This window comes from Cavia porcellus, unplaced genomic scaffold, assembly GCF_034190915.1.
Source record: "Cavia porcellus strain 051 isolate PalLab524CR breed Dunkin Hartley unplaced genomic scaffold, mCavPor4.1 scaffold_6, whole genome shotgun sequence".
In the NCBI taxonomy this organism is placed as follows: domain Eukaryota; kingdom Metazoa; phylum Chordata; class Mammalia; order Rodentia; family Caviidae; genus Cavia; species Cavia porcellus.
In genome coordinates this window covers 73,845,249-73,873,204 of record NW_026947489.1, presented here as the reverse complement: position 1 = coordinate 73,873,204, position 27,956 = coordinate 73,845,249, and the positions used below count along the sequence as shown (strand labels likewise).

At 44.4% G+C, this 27,956-nt stretch overlaps 1 protein-coding gene across 2 annotated transcripts; it reads left to right on the top strand.

Moving 5' to 3' along the window:
- Nucleotides 1–775: 775 nt before the first annotated feature.
- Tekt1 (tektin 1) lies at nucleotides 776–27,091 on the top strand. Of its 2 annotated transcripts, XM_063250998.1 has the most exons (11): nucleotides 779–990; nucleotides 1,582–1,735; nucleotides 1,974–2,015; nucleotides 2,450–2,939; nucleotides 4,017–4,223; nucleotides 10,333–10,498; nucleotides 12,640–12,768; nucleotides 13,218–13,361; nucleotides 15,016–15,238; nucleotides 26,262–26,458; nucleotides 26,843–27,091. In XM_063250998.1, the coding sequence occupies exons 5-11, from the start codon at nucleotides 4,034–4,036 to the stop codon at nucleotides 27,048–27,050; spliced, it is 1,257 nt and encodes a 418-aa protein (XP_063107068.1). In that variant the 5' UTR covers nucleotides 779–990; nucleotides 1,582–1,735; nucleotides 1,974–2,015; nucleotides 2,450–2,939; nucleotides 4,017–4,033; the 3' UTR covers nucleotides 27,051–27,091. The 2 variants fall into 2 exon arrangements, with proteins under 2 accessions (XP_063107069.1, XP_063107068.1); XM_063250999.1 differs by lacking the exons at nucleotides 1,974–2,015; nucleotides 2,450–2,939 and having other exon boundaries at nucleotides 776–990.
- The last annotated feature ends 865 nt before the right edge of the window (nucleotides 27,092–27,956 follow it).

Sequence of the window (27,956 nt, the reverse complement as noted above, 5' to 3'; positions counted from 1 at the left end):
TATTTTAAAGGGATTAAGACAAAAGAGGACATAACAAAGTAGATCAGATCAGAACAATGTGAGTAACACAGCATTTTACCACAAGACAACCCGTAATTAACAGTAACTACCATAATGTCTCTTTCTTTGAAATAGTTGAGCATAGCTTCATATACAATAGTATCAAGCATAACAAAATAGTATGAAATCATTTAAGAGAATGAAAGCATTACAGGGCTTTCAGAACCAAAGCGCAGAGAATGAACAGTGGCTACTATATTATCTCATTTTCCATAGAAAATTTGTTTATATTATCAGACATAATAATATCCAATAAGATATAACAGGATAGAACCAAAGGAAACAGAAAAATAAAAGCATAGTAGGACTTCAGAGTAAGATGACACTAAATCAGCTCTGGCTATTCTAATGTGCTTCACTGTTTGTTTTTTTGTTTTTGTAACACAGATCAAACTCACAACCTCACGCTTGCCAGACAGGCACTTACATTGCTGAGCTAAATCCCCAGCTCCACTGTTTCTTGTATTGGATGTCTTCCTCTTTCTGGGATCTGTACTTTTCAAATTCTTTTCAGAGTGTATGGTCAACTGTCTGAGCACCAGCACACCATCCAAAAATCTGCATTTTTCTCTCATGTTGGGGCACAATTATAAGAACACATTTATAAAATGATTAATATACAGATATTACATGATCAGAGAGCAATTAGGGATCTCTGACCAAGTTTCTGCTGAGTTAAATTGACCTTGACAGTGTGTAAGCCCTGTGTATCGCTGACAAGCTCTGAGTCAGAGTAATAATGGTCTATGCCCTAAGGTACAGTGCGCCCTGGGCTAGCCAAGGACATCTCAAGCCACATCACCCTGGAAAGGTCCCCTGCCCTTGTTCCCAGAGTGTTTCTGTGTTACGATAAACACTTCCTTTGGTGCAACAAACCTGTTCAGACCAGCCTGCGTGTCAGTATCTGACTCAGTGCATGTAACCAGTGAGGTAAGTTTTCATCCCTGGCTTTGCCTGTCCCACTTCTACATGCTGTATAAACTAAACTCTTTGTAAACCCAGTGCTGTTGCCTCTGGGAATGATCCCACAGCAGTCTGGTGATGTGAAGAATGATCCCACAAGAGGTATAAATCTTAAATGCTGCCTTCTTATCTCCTCAGAGCAGAGTCTTCCTTTTGGCTTGACTGGGAATTTCCCTCCAGCACCCATACATGACGTTTTGACTGGTTGTATGATTCCAATTTGAAATAATTTTCTCTAGAACTTAGAAGACATTATTCTAGCATCATTTTTAACAGCACCTCATTTCTTTTTAAACAATTCTTTGAATTAAGAAATTCCACCAGAATAGGCATAGGTATAGATAAGGGGTGTGTGTTAGGTCAGATGGGTTTTCAAGCTAAAGACTTCAGTTTTCACATGAAGTCCCTGCACCAGCGTGGTTCTGCCATTCTTTTGTTGTAACTCATCACTGGTTTGCCATTTTTTTTTCCTTCTAGAAGTCCTACTTGGCAATTATCTCCTGGAGTCAACTCTCTTGTTTAATTTTTCTCTCATATTTTCCATGGGATGTTTGCCAGGAGCCCACCTCCCTGTTTAGGCTCCACATAGGAAGAGGCCACGCATGGAAATGGACTTCACACATTCTGGAGGAAACTCAGCATAGCGCCAGTGAATGACAGACTCGGTGCTGCGATCTCAACCCTCAGTTCCAGGGTCCAGAGACGAGGCCAGGTAAGGAAGGGCGTTTGTGCTGGAGACGTCTGTTCATCTCTCTGATTTTCCCGTTGTTCCTCGTACACAAAAGATAATGCTTCCTGGATCTCCACTGGAGAAAAATCACTACTTTGGGGGCAGTAACTATATCTTTCGACCTCTTGCAGTATGTTTACTAGTAAGTTAAGATTCTTAGCTATAAACAAAAAACTGAAAAATCAAGTGATCTTTAACAATATCTACTTGTCATAAACAGGGCCATTCATTTAACTGAGGAACCTACTCTCAGAGACAACAGGTTATATTTTTATTTTATCTCATTGTTTTTAATCAACACTAACTTTTATGTTGCTTTGTCTAACTTTATTTATGTTTATGGTGACTTCTCTCACATACTGATACTAATTTTCCATTTCTGGCCGGGGTGCAAAGTCTTCTTTCAAAATAAATACTCTACATGTAAAATGAGTATATTTGAAAAAAAAAACCATGAAAATAAGTTTGCAGGCGCTAACAATCAAGAAGCTGGTAGAGCACGGTTGAAGTTAAGGAAGTTTAACTTAAATCCAACCCATAAGAATTTTAGGACCATTTAAAACTGAAATACACTTTGCCTGCTTAACTCTCAGGAAAAGTTCTGGCTGTAGGCGCACTCTTTTAGTAAATTCTAAGCCTTGTGCCGTCAACAGCTTAAAGATCTATTAGTTTTTCCTCTCCCAACACCGATGCCAGACGTGTATCGCGTCCCCGGGCTCCTGCGCACCCACTCGCGACCACGACCACCTCAGGAATCTCCCGCACCTCCTCGGGGTGCAGAGTCGGCAGAGTGGTGGACTCAGGCCCGCCCGCGGCTCCGAGGACCTGAGACTGCCCCAGCCAGCCCGACCCCACGGTACGCGGGGAGCCCGACTTCCAGGGGGCCGGGGCGGCCCGGTGACTCAGTCCGCCTGTTGTCCGCGTTTTCGGGGCTGGCTGAGCCCGCCGAGCACCCGTCCTTGCGGTTCCCGAGCCGCGTTCCCCTTCCGTGCACAAACAGCAAATTTGACGCCTGCGCAGTCTCCTCTCGCGATGTTCGGAGGCCGGACCCGCCCCGTTTCCCCGGGAGACGCGTCACTGGTTGCCATAGAAACCACGCAGTTTCAAGTTGTGGGAGAGCCGGACGCTCCCTCTGGGGTTGAGAAGCTCGCGTCCAGCTAGAGTGTTAGTTCTTTGAGGCTCTGAGGTGAGTGAACCCCGGAACGCCCCGCCTGAAGCCCTGCTGGGTGGAACAGCCCTAACTTAGGCCCCCCAGTCTGAAGCTGCTCAAACTGATGCAGGGCAAGGGCTGGGATTTCGGGTGCGGACGCAGTGAGGTGGGCGGTGGGTTTCATCCTATCTGCGCTGTGTGCCCAGGCGGGGCTTGTGTTTCAGCCTTCCTGTGGTTGCCGGCCTCTGCGGGATGCCTCCTCCTGCATCCTCTTTTTTGTTCCTTCTTCTTCTTCTTCTTCTTCTTCTTCTTTTTTTTTTTTTTTTTGCCCTGGAAAGTTTCTAGGTTCTTCTATCTGCTGAACAGGCTCAGTATTTTCAATTTACAGATGTCCCGTTTGTTCATTTCTTAGTGTCTGGGTTCGCCTATTTAGTAGAACACTTATTCTATGACCCAATAATTCTCTTGAGTCATACAGCTGCACTCAGATATCTACCTAAAGACTTGTAGGAGAATATTCACAGCGTTCTCCTTGTAGCTGTAGTAGAAACAACCCAGGTATCATGAGCAGTAGGCTAAGAAATCTTTAACAGAAACATTCGGCTTATTTTTGTTCAATATTGTAAAAGTATACTGGGGTTTGAATTTATTAGACTGTGCAGTTCATTACAACCAGTCTTTTCTTCATTCATTCTCTCTTTTCTTCCCATGTTCCTCTTTTTATAATTCTACATTTTATCCTGGAGATTGTGTATTAAGCATCTTATAATTATCTAACCTAGAAATTACAGTATGCTTTTTACTATAAATATTAATGTATATATAATGTAGGGTTCCATTTATATTGAGCTCAAAACCAGAAGAAGAAATACGTGCTGTTGAAGGTGGGGTTAGTGGTCCCTCTGTGGGGCTGGGGGTGCAGCTAGTGGCTGGAAAGAGGCTTGAGATGCTGATAGTGTTCTTTTCTTGATCTGGGTGTCGCCTACACCCGATGTGTCCACTTTGTGTACAGATTATGCTTGGTGCCCTTTTTGGTATGAATATAACCCTCTAATAATAATAAAAGGACCAAACTGCTTTCATGTAATCTGAAACCAAGTTGCCTTTGATCAGGTCTTGAGGAATTTCGAATGGCCAAGCTACTACAAGCTCTTCCCAAGTTCCTGCCCTTGGATTGGTACATTGCTAACAAGAACCAGTACCACAGAGCAGAGGCCCAAAAGTCCAGATCCGAACGCCTTGTAGCAGAAAGCCAGAGGCTTGTGGATGAGGTCGACAAGAGAACAAGGAAATCCCAAAGTGACGTGAACAAGAAACTTGGTAAGGCTGTGTGGGATATTTGTAAGCCTTGTGATGGGGCTGTTCAGGTTTACCTGTAATGTCCTGCTCGGGTGCAACACGGTGTCATTCTTGGAGCATGGGGAAAACGTTTCCTCCAGGCCCTGTGGTTAAATTCTGAGACTGTAGTAGACACATATGACGCAGTCTAGTTTCAGCTCCCACCCTCGTTCATTGGCTCACTCATTTCCGGACCTGCCGCACTGGACTGTGCCCTGGGAACAGCACAGGGAATGATCAGCCTCTGCTTTTCACAAGTCCTGGATGGAAGAGAAGAAAGATAAAAATTGTCCATGAGAATGTAACCAGATAGATGCTGGGGTAAGGGAGACTAAGAGGCACTGGAGAACTGGCAGAGATTTCCTAGAGCAAAACATTTGAGCTGGGTTTTAAAGGCTGTCTAAAACAGCATTTAAGGCTAGTTCGAAGGTAGTGAGTTATCTCAATTGATTGTTCACAGTCAGTACAGATTGAACTCCTTGTTCTACTTTTTCCCCCCTTCTCACGACTGCACTTGACTAGTCTTAAAAAAAAATTTAAAAAAAACACAGCATTTAAAGGATATTGCCCTTATGTGCACACAACACAACACAATACAATGCAATTGTGTAGTGTAGTAAACAGCATCTCCCAAACACCAAAAAGTAACAGAGCAGGGGTCATAGATTCAAATGTTCACAGCAGCTGGGTGGTTAGCAAAGCCCTTGAATATAAGACTATAGCAGGAGGTAGGGGATGGTTTTCAAGGTCAGAATCTTAATAGGTTTGATTAGTTGAATAATTTAAAAAGTTAACCATTTACAAATGGTTCAAAAACTATCCATAGGCTAGGATGTGGCTCAGTGGTAGAGTCTGTGCTTTGCAAAAGGGAAGCCTGGATCTCTAGCACTAGAAAGAAGAAAAAACAAAAGAAGGTGAGTGACTCGGGCACAGTGGTGCACACCTGTAATCTTAGCACTCCGGAGTCTGAGGCCACGTGGGTTGCGTAAGGGCGTCCAAGGCGACCCTGCACCTCAAAGTGAGACCCTGCCTTCAAATAAATACATAAATGGAAAAACCCAAAGAAAACCATAACCACATAAAACCATCAATACCTAGGGGCAAATTTAACAAGAGATATACAACACTCTAGATGAAAAACAATATACCATAATCACAGAAACTTTAAAAGGTTATAACTAAATGCAACGATGTAGAAGCCATTGGTCAAAAGACGCCTGTCCCCCTAGGTCCATCTGTAGATACAATGCGCTGCCAGTAAAAATCTCAGCAGGTTTTCTGTTGAAATTGGTAAACTGCTTCTGCAATTTCACACTGTCAAGAAAAGATGTGGCTCTTTTGAAGGAGAAAAAAATCCACCCCTGGAGACTTTCACTGTCAACTGAGATTAAGACAGTGGAGTGAATGCTGAAGAGTTCAAAGAAGGGCTGTTTGCAGCGGCGCAAAAGCCACCCAGCTCCTCATGGGCAGGAGAACGTTAGCCTGTGCTGTCCTGCACGGCACACAGAATAGCTGACCTCTGGCCGTGTGCACAGCCTCGCTGGTGATCTCACAGATGAGTAAGATGTTGGAGAAAGTAATACAGAATAAATACGTACCCATTCATTTCTGTAGTAAACATCTGTGTGGGCTCCCCCTGAGTACGTGCCTAGGATGGTATCGCAAGGGGAAGGTCGTGTGTGTGGCCCACTTTCACAGATCCTGCCGGTTGTCTAAAGTGGCTGTGGCAGTTTACACTTTCAGCAGTGGGCTGACAGAGTCCCAGGAGCCCCATGTCCGCTCCAGCACTCGGCAGTTTTCTTTTTCCATTTTATCCTTCTTGTTCTTTTTTATTCCAGCCATCCTGGGTGTGTGATGGCATCCCAACTAAGGCTTTAAGGTTTTGTTTTTGAGACAGGGTCGGTCTTGCTGCGTAGTTCTGGATGGCCTTGAACTCACTGTGCAATACTGAGCTACGGTTATGTGCAACACTACACCTGGATCTCACAAGCGCAGTAAAATGTTGAGTAAATAATACAAAGAAGAATGCATATCATTCATTTATATAGAGTGCAAAGCAGACAAAAAGGAAACAAAGAAAAATCAGCCTACACTGTTAGGAGTCTGAGTTGCTTCATGGGGAAGCTGAGGATAGGAAGAAAGAGACTCTGGGAAACCTTCTAGAATGCTGGTAATGTTCTGTTTCTTGCGTCAGGTGTTGGCTGTGTTCACTCAGAAACTCATTGAATTATATGGCATGTGTATTTTTCTATATATTTAATGAGATTTCAACAGAAAGTTAAAAATAGCTTGCAGATGCATCTGGTGCTGGTGTTGGTGACACAAACATATCAGAAGATGTCCTTGCTTGGGCAACCAGCAATCGGAAAGGGGAGACACATCAGATACACGGATGCCTGAAATTGTTTCCTTGAGTGGCACTGATAAAACACTGTCAGGTTAGGAGACAAATCACCATCGTCTGACCCAGTGACTACTAAGTGAACACTTCATCTGTATCTCCTTGACCTTGTTTGTTTTTTTTTTTTTTGTCCTTTTCGTTTTTATCGGTACTAGGGATCGAACTCACGACGGCCTGCTTGCAAGGCAGGCGCTTATGCCACTGAGCTAAATCCCCAGCCCTCCTTGACCTTGTTTGAATTGGGAGGTTCAGTTCAGCAGACAGGCAGTCAAATTTTAGAAGGTAGAGATAAAAATCTAGGAGTCACCCACCATAGGAAAATAGTTATGGAAGCCATGTGTGTAGATTAGATTGTACAGAGAATGTGTTGAAAGGGAAGAAAAGAGACCAGAATATCAAGTATCTAAAGAATCAAGAGAAAGATTGGAGAACAAAGCTCAGACAGAAGAACAAAATTATGAGACCAAGGTCAGGAATTACAAAGGTTGTGGCCTTTGAGAGGGAAGAAATCTTCTAGTGATTGTTGTCTAAGTGTCAAGGAGGCTGAGAGCTGAACAGAAATGAACCAGTGACTTAGTAACAGGTTCAGCAGCCGAGCAGAAGGAGAAGGGGGGCAAAGTCATTTCAAAGTGACAGTGGGTAGACTCTGGTTTCCATGCTGGGTTGAATGTGTGCATTTGCTTTCTCTTCCTTTTAAAATGCCAACAAAACTTCCATAAAGGAACAAGCAGGAGAGGCACAGGCGTGCACAAATGATGAAAACAGGATTCTGGAAGCTAGAAAGGAAAAGATGAAGTCATTCAGGTTTTGCAGGAAGTCAGGATGGGTAGAAGACAGTAAGAAGCTGATTCATGCTGGAGATTCATGCTGCAGAAATTTTGAAATGTTCAAAGTCGAATGCATCCAGTTATTTACAAAGCTAGAATTTGAGGACACAGCTGGAAGCAAGATAGGCAAAAAGTCTCTGTACGAGCCCCCTTTCCACTCTGGTTTGTTCGAACCTCAACAGAAGACTCAAATTCAAAGTTTCAGTGAGCATCAACTTACAGAGTAGTTCTTCTTTTACTTGGTTCCCAGACACAGGGAGCCAGGCTTCTATTCCCAGACAATAGACTGGAAGATTTCTGAATGAAGAAATTAACTGGTCCCAAAAGAAACATCTACAGATACTAGCATTTAGGTGCTCTCCACTTGGAAACCTGTGTCTGCCTCAGGACTTTCTACGATACAGCTCTTCTGGTTGGCAAGTGCTGCCATAGAGATGGAGCTTGAAGGTAGCATTTTGGCATCTCCTCCTTAAATTAGATGAGGATCATCACCAAACAGTAGAAGAAAGCCTCTAATATGGCAGACACAGAAACAAGCAAATAATCAAACACATGGCAATTTAGGAAACTGTTCATAGAGCAAAACACAAAGTATTCCACCAGGTCCTTGAGAATCCAGAGAAGATAGTACATTAATGGAGCAAGCAGAATTTAAATAGAATATTGAGAGAACAAGAATTCTGGGAAATTAAAAATAAAAGTACAGAAACATATTAAAAGAAGTATCAAAATATATTAAGTATCAAAAGATAAGATTTGAAACTACTCTAGAAGTAGAGAAAAAAGACAAAGAAATAGATTACTGGAGAAAAAAGGGAAATTAGAAGATTAATTTGACAGTCTCAATAATTAATGATGATTCATAAAGAGAACCGAGATAATTAGGGAGAAGAACTCACCCAGGAGAGAGAAAAAAAATTTCCTACAACTAACGGACATAAAGTTTCAGATTAAAATGTCATGCCAGGTGTCTGGTGTAATTACTAGTGATAACAGCATAATTAAGCTTTTTAACACCAGCAGGAAATTTCCAGACACTAGGACAATAGAGAAATTCTTAAAAGCTCTCAGAGTGGAAAAAAATTTCCTATTCAGAGATTCAGGAACTGGAATGGTTTCAGACCTTGAAGCAGAACCACTGGAAAGTGGAAGAAATGAGACATTATCAATATCTAAGTGAAATCTAACCCACAGCAACGCAGCCCAGTGTCACCAGTGAGTGTGGAGTAAAAGCCTGATTAGACTGTAAACACTGTACATGGGCTGTGTCTATTTCCTAGTTCCTGAAATACAGAGAGCCCTACCCAGACCTCCTCGGGTCCAGGAAGTTTATGTTTATAATCTCGTGGAAATGTTATTGGAATTCTAGCAGTTCTGAGCTACCATTTCCAGCGCAGCTCAAGGTGAGAATAAAGACAATAAGATGTATTTATAGTCACGGGAACCCAAGGGGTCCTAAGTCTGGCCAGGATGAAAGTCCAAAGGCCTTGACCCAGGGCCCAACCCGGATTTGATTAAGTTGTGAGGAAGGGAATGGCGTGGCTTGAGGCCCAGTGACCGTGAGGATGGTAGGGACTACGTGAGTACCACGAGCTGGGCGGTGGGAGGCCTGAAAACACCTGTGCCGTAGGCAGAGAGGAGGACATGCAGAGAGACCGCTCTGCAGAACACAACTGAGGCAGCGTCTGAGGTGTGGGGAGGTGCTTCAGTTCTGCTGTGTAAACCTCTGCTCTGGGAAGTCATAGCTGCCAACTCCAGGCTCTACCTGCTCCCAGGTGACAGCCCCGACACCATGTCTCTCCATCCCAGCCTGGCTCAGTCACGCTTTTGGGAGTCATGGGGTGGGGAGACAGCAACAGAAGGTTATGTAGCCGGGGATTTAGCTCAGTGGTGTAAGCACCTGCCTGGCAGGTGTGAGGGCGTGAGTTTGATCCCTGATACCAGCAAAACAAAACCTCAAAAAGTTATGTGTCAGCACCTTAGCCCACCCTGTTTATGTTGCTTAAAGTGAGTTGAAGGAAACAGGAAATGGCCTGGCCAGCTCCATACATATCAGTACGTGGAGGTAGGGCCAGGGTTAGCCAAATGGAGACAATTGCTCCTCTTTCCAGCAGAGTCTTCCAGGTGGTTTCCCAATGTGCTTCTGTACATTGAGGGGTAAATAAAGGAGAATAAGAAATGCAGCCCAGGAAATGCCGCTCTCAGCACAGTGAGCAAGGTGAAGGTGGGACAGTGGCCGTGCAGCAAAGAGGGAGCCATTTGTCCCTGCTGGAGCTGGAGAAAGTTCTCTGGGAGAGGTGTCCAAGAAAGAACAAATCAGTACCTGACTTGATGACTTAGAATAGCTTGAGGACAAGTTAACGAATGGAAAGGAATATATAGAAAGACACACAGATGGTAAGTTACTAACCATAGTGGTAAGTTACTAACCATAGTGGTCTCTTCACTTTCTATATATTCCTTTCCATTCGTTAACTTGTCCTCAAGCTATTCTAAGCCATCGAATAAGGTACTGACTTGTTCTTTCTGCTGCACAGCCACTGCCCCACCTTCACCTTGCTCACTGTGCTGAGAGCTGCATTTCCTGAGACCACTATGGTTAACTTCCCCAAAGCTACAGTGTGGAGAAATAAGAAACATATCTCTGTCTCTGTCTCTAGCTCTATCTCTAACTCTGTATCTCTGTCTCTGTCTCTACCTCTATCAGTGTCTATCTCTGTCTCTATCTCTGACTCTGTATCTCTATCTCTGTCTCTGTCTCTGTCTCTACCTCTATCACTGTCTCTATCTCTGTCTTCATCTTCTTTTAGAAGCTTGGCTCCGTTAGGAATTGACCCCAGCATAACTTCTCTGTGTGCTTCAGAGCAGAGGCTTGAGGAAGTCAGGTTCTGGAAGAAGGAATTAGATGACAAGCTTGAGCAACTTGTGCATGAAACCGAAGACCTGCTCTCATACAAAAGCCGACTGGAAAAAGCCCTGGAGACTTTCAATGAACCCTTGCATATCACCGAGAGGTGCCTGGCCTACAGGTAGGAGGGGAGGTTCCTTTCTGTGGGAAAAAGGCAGTGCTGGGTAGCAGAAGCGGACAGTGAGAGAGGGTGGGTCAGGAGGCCAACAGGCAGGTTCTCGTTTAGATCCTGAAATTATCCCAGCGTGCGGTGGTGCTGGGCAGTGGAAGGAGTGCTGCTTTTCTCTCTCCACTAACTTTAGGGTGTCAGACAGCTGCAAAATGCCATTAAGCTGAAGAAGCAGTTCCTTTCTTACGTTCGGTCTAAGGATACTTGTTCAGGATGGTGTGCTGTGCCACACTTTGGGGGTTGCAGCCTTTTCTACCTTGTTACTCCATTCCTCTGGCGCTCATTCCCTGGCGCTTGCTGCGATTTAATGGGGCCGCTGGAGGTTCAGGTGTTCCGTCCACATTCCCCTGTGAGCGGCAAGAAGTAGGGTTTGGCTTTCATCATGTCCACTTGCATCTCACTGACTGGACCTTAATCAAAAGCCACACCAGTTAAGCTGGCAAATGGCTGTCTTTGCTTTGGGCATCCAGGGGCTTATCTGAAAACGCAGGGATCCTGTGGCCGAGAAAAGTGATGAAAACAGAAGGGTGTGGGGCCACACACCTTAAGCCCAGCACCAGGAGGCTGAGGCAGGAGGATTGCCACCAGTTTGAGGCCATCCTGGGATACAGAGTGAGTTCAAGGCCAGTCTGAACTATATAGGAAGATCCTGTCTAAAAACCAAAGCCAAACACAGAGAAAAAAATCATGACCAGAATAGAAGCTGCAGATATTGCTCGTTAATAAGTCCCTTGCAGTACGCACAGCTGCACAGCAGAGCACTGTAATCTGGACAGCACTAAGTGGGCATAACTCCTTTGATGGTATCTGTTTATCATTTTCCTGTAAGTCTCTGAGCAGCCTTTCCCTGCAGCCTGGATGATGCCAAGTTCTAGACCTGATCCCTGTCACCTCCCTGGCTGGCATGGCCTGACAGTCCTCTCGCTTACACTGCAGCCCCTCCAATCTGATTCTTCTCATTGCTTACTGGGTGAACTTTTCCAAATGCGGATTTGTACACTTCACTCATAGGCTAAAAAGTCCTTCACTCACTGCCCGTGCTTCAACAGCTTCCAGAGCTCAGGCTCCTTTGCTTGGCAAAGGCAAATTTATCACGACTGGGCTCCTAGTCACCTCCCCAGGCCCAGCTCTCATCCCTGATGGTGGGATAAGCTTAGGAACACTGAGCTGCCTGCACTTTCCCCAGGGCGCCATGCCTCTGACCTTCTAGAGAGCCCCGTTTCCTCCACAATCTCAGTAACCAGGCAGCAGTGTTCCTGACTTGTTGCAGAGAGCACATGAAGCCAATGGAGGAGCCCAGAGTGCTCAGATCGAAGCCTAAGGATAATTATGGGAGACTGTTAAGTTTGTCTAGCATACACCATGTGCCAGGGACTGCATGGTTGCTATCTTGTTTGTTCTTTGCCATAATTCTGTGAGACAATGTGAGTTGTCCCCATTTTACAGAAAAGGAAACCAAGGCACAGATTGATTATATAACGTGCATGGAGTTAGTGGTTAAAAGCATGCATAGTGCCCTGTCTGTGATACTGGGTAGGTCACTCTGCCTCTCTGAGACCCATTTTCCTTCTCTGTTCTTGAAAAGGTCAAATGGGAGTGGACTGAGGCAGGTGGACTGCAAGTGCAAGCCCAGAGTGGGCCATTTAACCATTACTGAGGCCTCATCTCAAAATGGCAAAGGGCTGTGCCTGAGGCTCAGGGGGAAAGGCCTTGGGTTCACCTCAGCACAGTGCTTGTCTCGTACTGGGTGCTTGGTGGTAAGAGTGGTATTAGTGTTGGTGGTCTTACTTGTAGATGCCATTATTATTATTATTATTATAAAACATTGCCCTGGATCCAATTCTGTTGTAAGACCAGGTTCCAGTGAGTAGGTGAGAAGGGGCGGACCTAGCGCTGGTGGCCAAATGGACGGAGGGCACAGTGGATCCATCTGACGTTTTTCAGGCCCAGAAGCCATTCCTCATCCATTGTTCCCCTTGTGCTTTGGATTTTTTTTGAAGTAGCACTGTCCCCATTGCATCACGAGGGGGATGAGGTGCTACTCTGGGTCCAGAGAGCTTTAACACCTCCTGAGCCTGCCCTGACCCCGCCAGGGAGAAGCGTGTGGGGATCGACCTGGTGCACGATGTGGTGGAACAGGAGCTACTGAAGGAGGCTGAGATTATTCGGGGCATCGTGGCTCTGCTGACCCGAACACTGGAGGAGACATCAGAGCAAATCAGGTGCAGTGTTCTGGCCTCTCCACTGCAGCCAGCAAGCTGGGGTCCATGGCACAGAGGTGTGGGGTCGGGCATTGCTCTGTGTTCCCTGGTTTTCTGGTTGCCTGACCCCTCTTCCTGCATATGGTGGCCACTCTGGGGTGGTGGAGGGGCTGGACTTCATCTGGGATGATAAACTGGAGGGTGCTAATGCCCCTTGCTGCAGACTGACCCTCATAGTTTGGCGCCACAGTGACATCAGAAAATGCCACCATGAAAGGGATGATCTCGAATTCCAGGTTTGCTTATGTCACTAAGGATCAAGTGCATTAGGGGAGCGGGGAGATAGGGCAGAGATGGGGCCACTCTGTGCCCCATCGAGCTTTGGTTTTACTCTTCAGGGCCGCTCAAGGTCCTGGAGGTGCCATCTGGGTTTTCCAGAAGGAGAAACCCAACTGACGCTCTCCCTTCAGGCTGAACCGCTCGGCCAAGTACAGTCTCGAAAAGGACTTGAGGGACAAGTTCACGGCCATCACCATTGATGACGTCTGTTTCTCACTCAACAACAACTCACCAAACATCAGATATTCTGAGAACGTTGTGAGGATTGAGCCCAAGTGAGTAGGGTGCTAACTCTGGGAATGCCCTGGAGCCCCGTGAGGGGCGGGACCTGACAAGACAGGAGTGCTGGTCCTGATGTAGTGCCTACCAGCTCCTCTTAGCTGAAGACAGTGACAGGAAACCATGAAAGATTGGAAATTTATTCTTTTATCTATTCATGTTTTTAGCAATGAGATTCTCAAAATACATAAAGGATGACTTAAGAATTTTCCCATCTGCCCCTTTTCATTTTCCAGTCCTCTAAATAACCAAAATTACCTGGAGGTTCATGCAAACATATGTACCCACACTCCACGTGCAAGCCAATTTTGTTTAGTTTGCAAAAATGGAATTATACCATGTATCTTTTTTGCAACATTGAACCTGCATTTTTCAGTTAATATTACAATAAATTTAACTCATTTTAATTTTTAAAAACTTTCTTTTTGAAATAAAATAGACACAGAAAAGGGCACAGATGATAAACACAGTTCGCTGAATCATTATTGTATTGCACAACAAATTACTTTAAATTTTTTTTTTTTTGATGTCGGAAATCCAACTCAGGACCTTGCACTTGCCAATCAGGTGCTGCTGAGCTATATCCCCGGCATTACCTTGAATCTTAACAGTTTAAGCCTTAAATACTTTTTAACCTGACAGTTTTGGTAGCTTAGTGGGGTGTCTGTGGTCTTCTGAGTGGAAGCCAAACTGGCTGCTGGGGCCACCATCTACCTAAAGGCTTAACCGGGGTGGGGTCCACTTCCGAGAGCACCCAGGAGGTGACAGCGGTCCCTTGCCATGTGAGCTTGACTATGGAACAGTCTCATGACATGGCATTGGCTTCTTCCATACCAGGCGATCTGAGTGAAGGAGGAAGATGGGGTGGGGGAGGAAGGGAGGGATGGGGACCAGAGACCCAACACAGAGGCCTTCATTTTTGTACCCTAATCTCAGGATTGGCATCTATTGTGAGAAAAGTTAACAAGTTTGTTTCATACTCAAGCAAGGCGTCTACTCGGAGTTTGGTTATCAGGAAACAGTGATCTCGGGGGTCAGAGATTGCCCCAACTGCAAAGCAGACAATCTTCCTGTTTTCTTGCCCAGCCAGGGATAAGTTAAATAGCTACCTCCGCCACCACAGAGCACCTCCCTGTCCCCTTCTGATGAATAATTTTCCCCACCCCAAAGCCGGCCATACTCCTGATTCTTCATAAGATTGCTTTGCCTAGTTTTTTTAATCAAAAAAAGCAGCTTGTGCTGTGTTGTGTGTGTGTGTACTTCCATCTAACTAACATCGTTGTGAAATTCATCACTATTATTAACAATTTCTCATCAAAATAGCAGTTTATTCTTTTATATCTCTATGAGCTCATGATTTCCTATTTGATGTGTTACTATTGCTTATTTTGATGCCGAAATTGCCCCCAGCTGTGACTCAGACCAGGCGACTTCATTTTTCTGGGCCTCAGTGTTCCTCTTCTGTAAACTGGGGATTAGAGGATTAGCTCACAGGAGATTTCCCAAGATGTGGCCATTGGCTCACCGCTCTCTGGCCTGCTGGCAGGTGCGGGAGCACACGCTAGCTTTCTCTAATGATGGAGGTAAGCCAAGCTTCTGGGTCTTTCTGGGAGCTGGCCCCTGCCCTAGCCCAGATGAGCTGTGTTCCAGCTCCGTGAGTCTGGAGGACTGGCTGGACTTCTCCAACATGAACGTGCAGAAGGCTGACAAGCAGCGGAACAACTCCCTGACGCTGAAGGCCCTCGTGGATCAGATCCTGTCGCAGACGGCCAGTGACCTGAGAAGGCAGTGTGATATAGTGGACACAGCTTTCCAGAATGGGCTCAGGGAGACCAAGGATGCCAAGGAGAAGCTGGCTGCTCATCTGGCCAAGGTGAGGCCCCGGGGAACGTGGGAGTGTGCACAGGAGGTTTCGCCATGGAAGCAAGAGTCCCCCGTGCACCGGTGAGGCTGCTGTGCCGCTGGGCTTTGTCACACCTCTCCATCTTAGCAGAGGCTTTGGGCTTTAGGGGGACTGGGCGGAACTTGGCCCCACTCTAGGGCTTCATTGTCGCTCACAGCTGCAGAGAGCACAGAAGCGGGAGTGGGGAGGGGAGGCTCAGGGACTGGCCACCGCACTGTGCTCAGCTGTCTGACCTCAGGCACTCCAGGCCTCAGTTCTTCCTTACGTGACACACGGAGATGGACAGGCTGGCATCCTTTGTGCCTCTGAACTCCTGTGAGTTGATGCCACCCATTCCCCAAATGCAGCCTCCCCCTTGGTCTCCGGCCCTCCTATCCATCCAGTAGTGTGCCTGGTGAATGAGTTTTTAGGGGAAACAAAGCTCTTAGTTGTGGAATTTGCGCATTTCCATGGTGTGAATATTCCTTTGGGCACTCTTTTAAAGGGGCCTTCTAACACTGGTTTCCTGGAGCTGCTGAGCAGTGAGCACCCGAAACAGCTCCAGCCGCCGCCGCCTCACTGCCCATGAGCCAGGGTCAAGTGTGCAGGAACAGCTCACAGGGCAACTCAGGGGCACAGAGTCAGACTCAGTGGAACAGGAGTGCATGGTGGGATGAGAAGATGGGCCCGGTCCTGTCTGGTGACGGCCAGCTGTCTGTCTGAAGTGGGTCCTTCAAGCTCCCTGAGCCGCTCACTTTAGCTATAACACGGGGGGTGCTGGGGACTCTGCAGCTGAAAGCAGATCAGTGGGGACACGGTGAAGCCACCTGCATCATTTTACACTCTCCAGTGGAGACGCACACCTGTGATCCCAGCACTCAGGAGGCTGAGGCAGGAGTAACTCTGAGTTTCAAGGGCAGCCTGGGCTACATAGTGAGTTCCTGTCTAAAAAAAAAAATAAAATAAAATTGTTGTAGAATATTTTAATCTGTTGTATAAAAACATTATCACTGAACATGTTATTGATATAATTAATGATACATTTTACTTAAAAAAAAAAAACTAAGTGTTTAAAATCTGAGGTCTTCCCTTGGTATCTTCAGGGGACTATTTTCAAAATCCGTGGACGGCCAGGTCTCTTCAACAAAGGGGCATAGTGTTGGCCTGGAACCCACACTCACCCTCCCACATACTTTGAAGCCTCTCTGGGTTACTAACCTCAGACAGTGCAAATGCTAAGGAAATGTTGCTATATGTTATTGTCTAGGGAACAGATGAGAAGGACAAAGCGTGCATGTTCAGGACAGATGCCACTGGGTTTTGAGTTGTTTCTAATTGAAAGGTATGTCAAGCAGACTGTAGTATTCATTTTTGAAATGCAGAAATAGAAATCTGGGGAAGTAGAAATCTAGTCCACAGACTGAACTGGGAAAGGGCAGTGCTGGGCTCGATCCCTGTTTCTGTGAATTAAAACTGGGACTTCCGAATGTTTCCTCTCTGTGGTTGGCTGGCTTGCTAGAGGCAGAACCTGAGGATGCCAAGGACGACCATTTGATGCCAGCTGCACGTCTCAGGTCTCAGGACGGGCATGCTCGCTGCTGAGTAGTTGTGGTGACCCTTTCAGTCTCCCTGTGGAAAGGTAGAGGAAGGCTCACTGGCCGGGATGGGCTTAGAGGTCGTGGTCTCAAGTCAGGCAGAGCCATGAACGATAACCAAATTTAAAATCTGAGATCGTTTTTTGTGTGTGTGTCCTGAAGCTGCAGTTTCCCCCAGTTTCTATTTTAAATACTTGTATGCAGCACGTGATAATCCCATTCTTTGTGGGGACTGGGCAGTTCACATAACGACCTCAGTTCTCTTCTGTCACTGTCCCCTCCCCTCCCTTCTCACTCTATCTCTTGGTCCCTTCCCATTTGCAAAGGATCTATCTCTCCATTTCCTATTGTCTGCCTTTTATTTTACTACTTATATGTTAGATTTCTCATAGAAGAGGAACCATGTGATATTTAAGCCGTGTGTCTGATTTATTTCACTTAGCATTATGGTCTCAAGCTGCACCCATTTTCCTATAACTGATTCAAATTTACCCTTCTTTATGACTCAGGAGTGTTGCCCTGCGTGTAAACACCACATTTTCTTTACCCATTCTCCTGCTGACAGAGGTATAGCCACTTCCAAGACTGAGCTATTCTGAGCGGTGCTGCTATAATAAACACGGGTGTGCGTGGGGCACTACAGCGTGCCGTCTTCACACTTTAGGCAGTGTACCCGAGAGAGGTGTATGTGGGCCAAGTGGACTTTCCTTTCTTTCTCTCTTTCATTCTTTCTTTCTCTCTGTACCAGGGATCAAATGCACAAGCTTATGCTTGCCAGGCAGGTGCTGTGCCACTGAGCTATATCCCTGCCCTGTTTTTTTTGTTTTTTGTTGAGGCAGGGTCTTGCTCTGTAGTCCAGGCTGGCCTTGAACTCACTGGTGGTCCTCTGGCCTCAGCATCCCAAGGCCTGGGATTACAGGTGTGTGCCACCATGCCTAGCTGAAATTTCTATTTCTAGATTTTTTTTTGTGGAATCTCATACTGATTTCCTTAATAGTTGTATTAGTTTATATTCCCACAAGAAATGTGGAAGGGTTTCATTTTCCCTATCACATTTGTTGTTATTTGATTTCTTGATGACGGACATTCTTTTTTTTTTTTTTTTTCCTTTTTTCTTTTTCATTTTTATCGGTACCAGGGATCAAACTCACGACCGCCTGCTTGCAAGGCAGGTGTTTACGCCGCTGAGCTAAATCCCCAGCCCCCAATGACGGACATTCTTTCTGGAGTAAAATGAAATCTCATTGTTGTTTTAATTAGTTTTCTCTAATGGCCTGAGGTGTTGACCATTTTTTTATGTATTTATTGGTCATTTGTACTTCTTCTGAGATGTGTCTGTTCATCAATTGGCCATTTTTTGATTGGATCTTTTATTTTATGGGAGTCTAATTTTTTTTGAGTTCTTTGTATATTCTAGATATTAATCTTCTGTCTGAGGAGTAGCTGGCAAAACTTTCCCCATTCTGTAGGTTGTTGTTTCACTCTGGTGGTGGTTTCCTTTGCTGTGCAGAAGCTTTTAAATTGATATGATTCCATTTGTTGACTCCTCATGCTATTTCTTGTTCAGTTGGGGTTCTGTTCCTTGCCTGTGCCTATATCTTTAAGGGTTTTACCTATCTTACCTTCCAGCAGATTTAAAATCATTTTAATATGTAGAAGAGTTGTAGCTTAGGAGACAGAGCACATACTTCAAGTTAAGAGGTGTTGAGAATTAAGAAGATCACTTAGCCAAAACATTTGGAAGAGACATAGTCACCTTATTATGTGAGCATGATTATTGTGTGAACAGAGGATTAGGGAGTGTATTCTTTAACAACTCTGAGACCCTTCACTCCCATTTAGAGGCCACCTACTTAGGCTCTGCGAGAAGTCTACCTGGTCATCGTCTTGTGAGAAGCCTCCTTGGTCAGGAGGAGACTTAGCAAGCTTAAGAGACAACCTACAGATTAAGTGGTAGGGTACCCTTCATTTCTGTTTGTGTTTCCTGGGCAAAGCATGCTCTAACCTCAGGGATATTTACTACGAGCTATAGGAATGTTTCAATCACTCCAACACAGAGACTGGGTGAACTTTTTCTATACAAGGTCAGACAGTAAATATTTTAGGCTTTGAAGGCCAAGTAGCAAAATTCAAGGATATTATGTTGTTATTTATTCAGTAAGAGAGAAAATAAATTTCCATAAATTCTTCATTGAAAAAATTTAAAATACTAATCATAATTGAGTATATATTTTTTTTGAAATATAGATATAATTTTTCCTGGGAAAGGATAACACCTCCTTTCTTTTTGTACTCAAAGTTAGCATTTCCTATAATGTCAACTGCAAATAATCACGCTAATGTTGACCTATAAACAAGGTTTTATGTAATTCACCTTTGAGACTGGCTTTTCATTCAGATAGGTACTGCAAGATTATGAGAACAACTTACAAGCATATGATTTCCATTGAATGTATTCAGTCTTTGGAAGACATTGATAGAATGCCATTAATTTCTTTTCCTAATACTGATCTTTTAGTATATTACTGTTAGATTGATTCACTTCTAGTTGAAGGCTAAGTAGATGATCATTAACTGCACAGTGAAATAGATTTTGAAACATAGGAATGTCTTACGCACTTAATTGAAATCCAAAAAACAGTGTCAGAACTTGGAAAGTATTTGTTGCAAATTTGCATGTGATGGAGGTCTTGTTTCTTGTTTTACCTTTGATAGCGTAGGAAATGGATAAGACAGATTGACACCACTGTAAATAAAATCATGGTACTTGTTGCGATGACTTCACTGCTTTATGAGTTTTTTATTTAGGTACCGTCTTCTTGCCATGTGATTTTAGGTTGGATTCAGGAAGAAATATTTTTAAGTCTGAAGCAAAAGCTAATTGCCAAAATCATTGAGCATTTGCTAACGGTGGTAGAGTGTGATTCTTTTGAAATCAGAAAATTTCAGCCTTGGTCCTGAGCTGAAACAACTATGAGAAAATATCACCACTGCTGTCCCATTAATCTGCTGGGTGGGTGGGCATATAGGATACTTGGCTTCCAGTGCTGACAGAAGTTTATAGGTGAGGTGAAAACAGATCTATGAGGAGCTAATGAAGTTCCCAATTGATGATATCAATTCAGTATCACATGATAGATCCAGATGTTTCCCCAGACTACCTTCTGATGAGTGATGCAGTGAATAGTCAGAGGCTTTAAATGACTTGCATTTTCTTTTTTAAAATTTTATTTTAAAGAGAATGAAACAAATACAAAACAAAACAGAACAAAGCATATCAGAACAAAACAATGCAAACAGCACAGAACTTCAAAATAAGACAACAGGAAATTTAACAGTGGCTACCATAATGTCTCTTGTTTTCTTCAAAATATCTTTCCATAGCTTCACCCATATTGAAATCAAATAATAGACTAAAATCAATCAAAACAAATAATAAAAGCATTATTGAACTACAAAATCAGATGATAACTTCATCTTCACAAGCTCTGTAAATGTGTTCTCTGAGCCTTTCTCTATTCAACAAATAATTTGAATCACTGCTATAGCACGGTCCACTTTAGGTTGTATTGAATTATCAAATTATCACTTTCTCAGCTTTTCTTTTGGGTCTTTTTGAGACAAGTTTTCCCTATATAGTTCAGGCTGGTCTTGAACTTATTTTGTAGCCCAGGCTAACCTCAAACTCACAGCGATCCACTTGCCTTGGCCTCCCAAGGGCCGGAATTACAGGCATGCACCACCACGCCCAGCCTCAACTTTTAAAGATACTTATTTTATACACAATATGGTAAGTCTCTGACTTACATTCAAGCTGCCAGCATTCACAGGTATACTGTATAAGATTCACTTTGTTGCATTATGAACGAATTTAATTTATGAACACTCTTCTAGGATGGAATTTATAAGTTGGGGACTTACTGTATTCAAAGAGGCTAACTCTATGTTTGTGTGTGTCTGGTTCTAGGGATTGAACTCAGGCCCATTGCATTGAGCTACACATTCCCAGCCTCATATATATGTGTTTTTCAGTACCAGCAGTCAAACTCAGGACTTGTGCTTGCAAGGCAGGTTCTGTGCAACTGAGCTATATTTCAGGTCCCTGACTCTTTTTTTTAACAGTATTTTTACTGGATTCTGTTTTTTGTTTGTTTTGTGGGGGATCAAACTCAAAACCTCATGCTTACCAGGCAGGAGCTTGTGCCACTGAGCTACATCTCTGGCCCAATTTTTACTGTATTTTTGAAACAGTATCTTTCAAAATTGCCCCACCTGCTTTTGAGTGCAAGATCCTCCTGACCTAATATCCCAAGTGCTGGGAAGACAGGTGGAGCTAATTAGCTAATTAGTAGGCTAATTGTTTAGTCACTTGAAACTCAAAACTGAATTGAGGTGGACTCACCTGCAAATCTCAGCATTGTTGGAAGCTGAGGCAGAATAATCGAGAGTCTGGGAAATTTCGAGATCTCATCTCAAAGACTAACAAAGGGCTGGGGATGATATAGCTTAGTGTGTAGGTCCTGGGTTTGATCTCCTGTATTACAAACAAACAAATAAAAAACAAAAAATAAACTCAGCATTGACTCTGGGTAAAAACCAACTGAGCAGTGTCAGACCTGCCAACTCATTAGGAGCAAAGGAGGCTTCTCAAAGCGTTGATTGTACCTTGTTTTCTTAATTGATTATCGATTTTACACCCTATTCCCTTAGCTCTTTGAGCAACTAATCTGCAGAAATACTAGCAGTCTTAAACAAATTTATATTCTCTGGACACTTCATTGTTCCTGCAGTCAGATATGATTTAATTAACTGGTAAGCTAATTTGCTTGAATATCTAACAAATGAGCCACTTGGAACTTCAATTCGATTGCAACCCCATTTTCATTTTTGAGATATTGTGCAGTTATGAAATACTCTTTTAAATTTCCTTATTTTTCTGATCATTGATTTCCTGTGAATTAAGAATATTGTGATAGATGCTTAGACTGATAATGTCTGTGTATATTGTACTCTTGCAGCACAGCTGCAGTGTTGTTGTGTAATAAATGAGATGGTTTGACACCTAATTCATTAACAAAACCCATGGTCCACTGGGACTTAACAGTGCAAGACATGAAGCGTTACTTTCTAGTTCTGACAAGAAAACATCTCAGCATAGTGGGGATGCACTGTGGGGTGGTTTGAATGTGTCATCTCCAGAATTCATGTTGAAACTCAAACCTCAAGGCAACAGTGAGAGGTGGCCATTGAGAGGTGATGCTCATGTGGATTTAGAGCCTTACAGAAGGGTGAGGTGCAGTAGCGGATCTTTCTGCCCTTCTGTCTTCTGGGAGGATAGGCACTTGTTCCCTCTGCAAGATGCAGCAACAAGGCTCAGTCTCTAAGCACACTGCATTTCCCTCACAAAACTGCAAATCTGCTGATATCTTTTGAACTCTTCAGCCAGCAGAACTGTGAGAAATGCATTCTTTATATGCTACTCAGGTATTTAGAAAATAGCAATAGAAATGGGCCAAGGCACCCTGCTAAAAGACAGTAAAATAAGTTATCATTGTCCGATGGTACATAGTTGGAAAGCTACCAAGCTGTGACCATGGAAACAGTGGTTGTAACAAACAGTCATACTCAGAGCAGCAGTGTAAAGCAAGGCAAACAAGGTGTGCAGTCTGTTGCAGCTGCCAAGCGCCACAGCTGTACTTCAAAAAGTCATAGATAAAGGACTGATCTCAGCTGTGCTCCAAAACAGCTTTAAAATTTAAATTCTGTGTCATTTCCACATGAATATTCTACTTTTGTTTTTTTCCAGCCATTTAAAAATGTAATACTTTAGATAAAATGGAAAGATAAGCCAAAAAAAGGAAAAGAAAAAAAAGAAAAGATAAGCCTTCAGCTGGGAGAAAAGACTTGCAGAATACCTATCTGTTATGGTTTATGTCTGAACTTCCTCCCAAAGCTTCATGCAGCCATGGAGGCAGGCTTCCAGAGTGTGTGACTGACTCATGGTCCGGTGCTGGAATTAGGGGTGTGTGTGCTGCCCATAGCGTGGCCTACATACAGTATAAGGGACAAGAAAGAGTCTTCTCTGAAACGCCCCCTTTTTGCTCTTGTTGCTTTTGCTGTTTTCCACCACCATGAACTGTTGTCTTCTTCCCTGAATCATCCTGCCTTGGACCCAGCAGACTATGGACTGAAACCTCTACAAACTGTTAACTAAATAAGCCTTTCTTTCCCTAATTTTGGACATCAGGTATTTTATCTCAGTAATGAGAAGTAATCCAGACAGAATTTGGTACTAGAGAAGTGAGGTGGTTGCTGTGACTATACTTGACCAGACCATGTGGTTCAAGAGCCTTTGGGAACTTAAAAAAAGAAAAAGAAAAAGAAAACAAGCCTTTGGGAATGGCTTGTGGGAAGAGTTTGGAAAGGTTTGGAGCTGCCACCAGAGAAAGTAACACTGAAACGCCTTAGGTGGTTCTATGTGGGAGATTCTGGTCAGAGCTCAGAAGACCAAAAGGCTGACATAAATTCTGCCTATAAAGGCCAGGTTTGGGAGGTTTCAGGACTGCATTAGTTGTTGAACTACAAACAATGTGTGTTATGGCTTGGCAGAGAGTTTGTCTGCATTTTGCTCATGTCCAGAGATTTTCCCTGAGACTGAGATTGAGTGGTGGACTAATTAATCTAGCAGGAAAAATTCCAAGGCAGTCTAATGTTGGGGCAGTGGCATGGCTATTATTGGGGGATTTTAATCAGATTTATGTTGCAAATCAAGAACAAAGATCCCAGGAGGATAATTTAAAATGTCAGTTTGGCTAGAAAGGAAGCTCCAGTAAAGCTATGGACTGCAAAGATAGAGCTGAGATCTCGATTGCTGAGAAGGAACAGGCCCATAGAAGAGATGGCCTGAGTGCATCACAAGAAGTAGCAAATCCATCCCTCTGTAGCCTCAAAACTGCAAAGCTGAAAGGGTTTGCTTTGAGGAGGAGTTTGCAGAGTGCCATGTTCCAGAATGGCAGCAGTGGCTGCACCAGGCTCCAGCATGGTAGCAGCATAGAGAATTTGTTCCTCAGAATCAGGTTCAGAGTGTCCAGGGGTCCATGCACTTGACCCCTACAGCCAAGAGGGAGGAAAGCCTGGCTACTGCTCCAGCTGGCAGCAGACCTCAGCATCTTCCACTTGGTGTTGGTTTTAGGCACATACAGAATGCAAGAATTAAGAGGGTAAGAAGGCTTCCACCGCAATTTCAGAAGGCCTGGGAGACCACATGGTGTGCCACTGAGAAGGCAGTGTGTAAATCTGTGAGTGTGAAGTCAAAGGTACAGCAGAGAACCCAAAAATATGGGAAAGCCAAGAATGTGGATCATCTAAGGAAAGCTGCAAGGGTTGAACAAAGTGGGCCTAAGAAAGAAGCCAAAGTGAAATTCACACTATGTGATTACAGTGGTATGAGATCCTGGAAAAGCGAAAGTGTGGCAGTGGTAAATAGTGGTTTTCAGAGTCCTAGGTGGGTGGAGGACCCAAGAAGGGAAGAATTGACAGACACAGAGGACTCTGAGAGCAGTAAAACTCGCTCTGTATGGTGGTGGGTATGTATAACTCTGCGTTTCTCAGAATCTGCAGAATATATAATGCTAAGAATAAACCCTGTGGGTTAACTTTGGACTGTAGTTAATAATGAACGGTGTTGGTTCATTGGTCATAATGTCTGCATGGCATCAGTGCAAGATGATAACAGGGAAAAGCAGCAATGTGGAACCTGAACTTTCTGTCTTAATTTTTCTGTAAACCAAGCGAGGCTCTAAAATTAAAAATTCTTGTTTTACAGTCTGTCCAGAAGTGGATGGCAAACTGTATTTGGCTCTTAGGGCACTTTACTGATTCATGGGCTAACCAATAGCAGTTTTGTTTTAAAGAATCCATGTATTCAAAAAATGTAATTTAAAAGGTAATTAAATAACCAGCCAGGCATAGCAGTCTACTACTGCAATGTAATTGATTTAGACTAATAATTTTAAGTTGAAATTTTATTAATTTTGAAGAGTATTAGAATATTTAAGAGAACTTATGAATCATCCTTTTACTATATTACATTGATGAGATCTATTTAAGGACTTCAGAAGGCCTTGCTTGTTAAGATAATTCAAGTATTTAAAAAATACATCACATTTATAAGTGCTGCTCTAAATAATGTCTAAAAGGTTTTAGCTAGATTTAAAGTAATAGTAACTATTAATCTATTTAGAATAATTAACCCAGCTATATTTAAAAATTGTATAGTGCCTGTGAACTATAAGTGTCTTAAGGAATGTGAAATGTTAAGACAAGGCTTAAGAAAATAAAATGTAGCATGGATTTTATTTAAATTTTACTTTGAACAAAGCACTTTGTTTTTCTGCACACAAGGTCTGGCTATGTATTTCAGGCTGACCTTGAGTTCGCAGCAGTCCTGCTGCCTCAGTCTCTCAAATACTGGAGATATAGACCTGTGCTCCATGCCCAGTTCCAAACCAATTCTTGAAATAAAGACAACTAGTAAAATATGAACACTAGTAAAGTATGAACTGTTGGTAAGGAATATTCTTTATTTTGATGTGATAAAAGTATTGTGATTATGTTAAGCAAAAACAGAACCCTTACATTTGGAAATACATACTAAAGTATTTGAGTCTGAAATGATATAGTATTTGAAATTTGCTTTAAAGTAATTAAGCTGATGGTCGGAGAGGGAGAGGGAACCATGCATGGAACAAAGTTGATGACACATGGATCACTGCTTAAATTGGTAATGAGGACATGAGGTTTATTACTTATTTTGTGTATGTTTGTAAATTTCCATGATGCAAAGTTTTAAAAAAAGGCTCAAGAAATGGAAAGGTTGGGGTGGTGTATGTATGGTGGATAAGTCTCTGCTGCTGAGCTGCAATTCCAGCCCACATAACCGTAAAAAGCAGCAATTTGTAAGTATCTCTCTTATGCATTGAACCATCTTCAAAAATACTGACAAAGCTCTCACGGCTTCCAACAGACAAAACTGGTGCTGGTAGGGGGGTTACAGGGAAATGTGGGGGGCAGCTTCCTGCTCCTGCTGCAGAGATGCTTTGTACCAAAACAGGTGCATGGCCTTGAGCCTCAGCCTAAGCCCTTCACTGGGCAGGGCTCTGCCCAGGGCCCTCTTGAGGGATTCACAGCATCTGGGTGGGCAGTGAGGCAACAAGGACCAGTCATACCCTTTGCATCTGTGAGATTATAAGGTGAGCTGGGAACCCTGCCCACCAGCGATCACAGCCTTAGGAAAGAAAGACTCAGGTCTCATTCCGGGGCCCGCTTAGGTAGAAACCCATGATCACAACAGATCCCCTTTGTGCTGCTGACTTTGGGGAGCAGAACCTGCCCTCACCTACCTTCATTCTTTCTGTAAGGTCATGGAAGAGATTGCTTCCCAGGAGAAAAATATTGCCATTCTCGAAAAAGCTATCCTTGACCAAGAAGGACCTGCCAAGTTGGCTCACACGCGCCTGGAGACCAGGGCTCAGCGGCCCAATGTGGAGCTGTGCCGCGATGTTGCTCAGTATCGGCTCATCAAAGAGGTTCATGAGATCAATCACAACGTGGCAAGGTAGGCTGGGTGTCTGCAGCAGAGGGCCCCCAAACCAGACGGCAAGCAAGGCAAGCAACGGTTAGCCAGTGGCCAGAGGGTGCAGGTACTCCTCAGTGGGTGAAGCAGTGTCTACCAAGTCCAGCCAGAGCCCTTGCCGGACATGGGTCCCCATGGGACGTTTCTAAAGAAGCCCAGATCCAGGTGTTTAGATAATCGCTGCAGTTTTAAACATTGCCATGTCACACAGTTTCGGTGTCACACTTCTGCTTGGAGGCCATCAACCAGAAATCTGTTTTAAGGAAGACAGAAGGGGAAGAGTACATAGCAATCTGACCAGACAGACTGCACCCTTGGAAAAAGCAATGCGGAGAGAAATTCCCTGTATTCTTCTGGTTCCCCTAGATTGAAGGAAACCCTGGCCCAAGCTCAGGTGGAGCTGAAAGGGCTGAATCGCAGACAGCTCGCCCTGCAGGAGGAGATCCAGGTCAAAGAGAACACCATCTATATCGACGAAGTGCTCTGCATGCAGATGCGCAAGTCCATCCCGCCGCGGGCTGTGGAGGACCACGGGGAAGCGCTTGGGGGCCTCCGCCCTGAGGCCGTGTGCTGAGCGCGCGGGCTGGTCACATGTGTATTAAACCACTGAACAAACCAGCAGCGTGGAACTTCTATTTAGGGCGACAGAGTGGGTCTTCCACGGCCTCTCCGGGGGATTCTGGACTCTCCGGGGTGGGGGAGGGGAAGCAGAGATCAGGGGAGCAGGGGTGGGTGAGGAGGGCTTGGTCTGTTTTGCTGGTGGTCCCGGTGGTGTTTCATTGTTCAGTACTGTGTGCCTCTCCTGACATCCCAGCACCTGGGGTCAGGGGAGAGATTCAAGACGTTTTCGTTGAGATTTATTTCAGTGGTGTGGCACCCTACTCAGGTGCGCCCCCTGACGCAGGAGACGGGATGCAAAGGTTTCTGCTTCTCCAAATTCCTTCTCTCCAGCACACAGCGTGCTGGCTTCCGGCTTAGATGCCCCCACCCTCCCGCTGGCAGCCACATAGAGGGAAGAGGGATTCCCTGCACCCTATCACCCCTTCTCTGAGTGAGATGAAGGGGTGATAGGGTGGCAGGCTTTCCAGTTCTTAACAATTCAGCACAGCACTGGGGCTTAGCCGAGGGCAACCCAGGATGCTGAGGGTACCGAGTAAGAATGGGGGACTCTGGCTCCCAGGCACGGGCCAGAGGAGGGAGTCTGAGCGCGGCAGGGGGCCCTGTGCGTAGACCCGGAGCACCGTGCCCCCCACCCTCCTTCAGTGGGGGTCACCAGCTTGGGAAAGAAAAGCCTGCAGGAGTTTGGGCAGCGCCTACCTGTGGGGCGCATCCTTTAGCGCCCTCATGCGGCAGGAGTTTGAGATGTTCTTTTTTCTTTTCCAGAAAGGAAACTTAAAATTGGATGATTTTGATGTTGGCTTCTGGATTAATCAGTATCATTGAGAGTAGTCTCCTCCGTCAGCTTCGTTATTGGAGATTG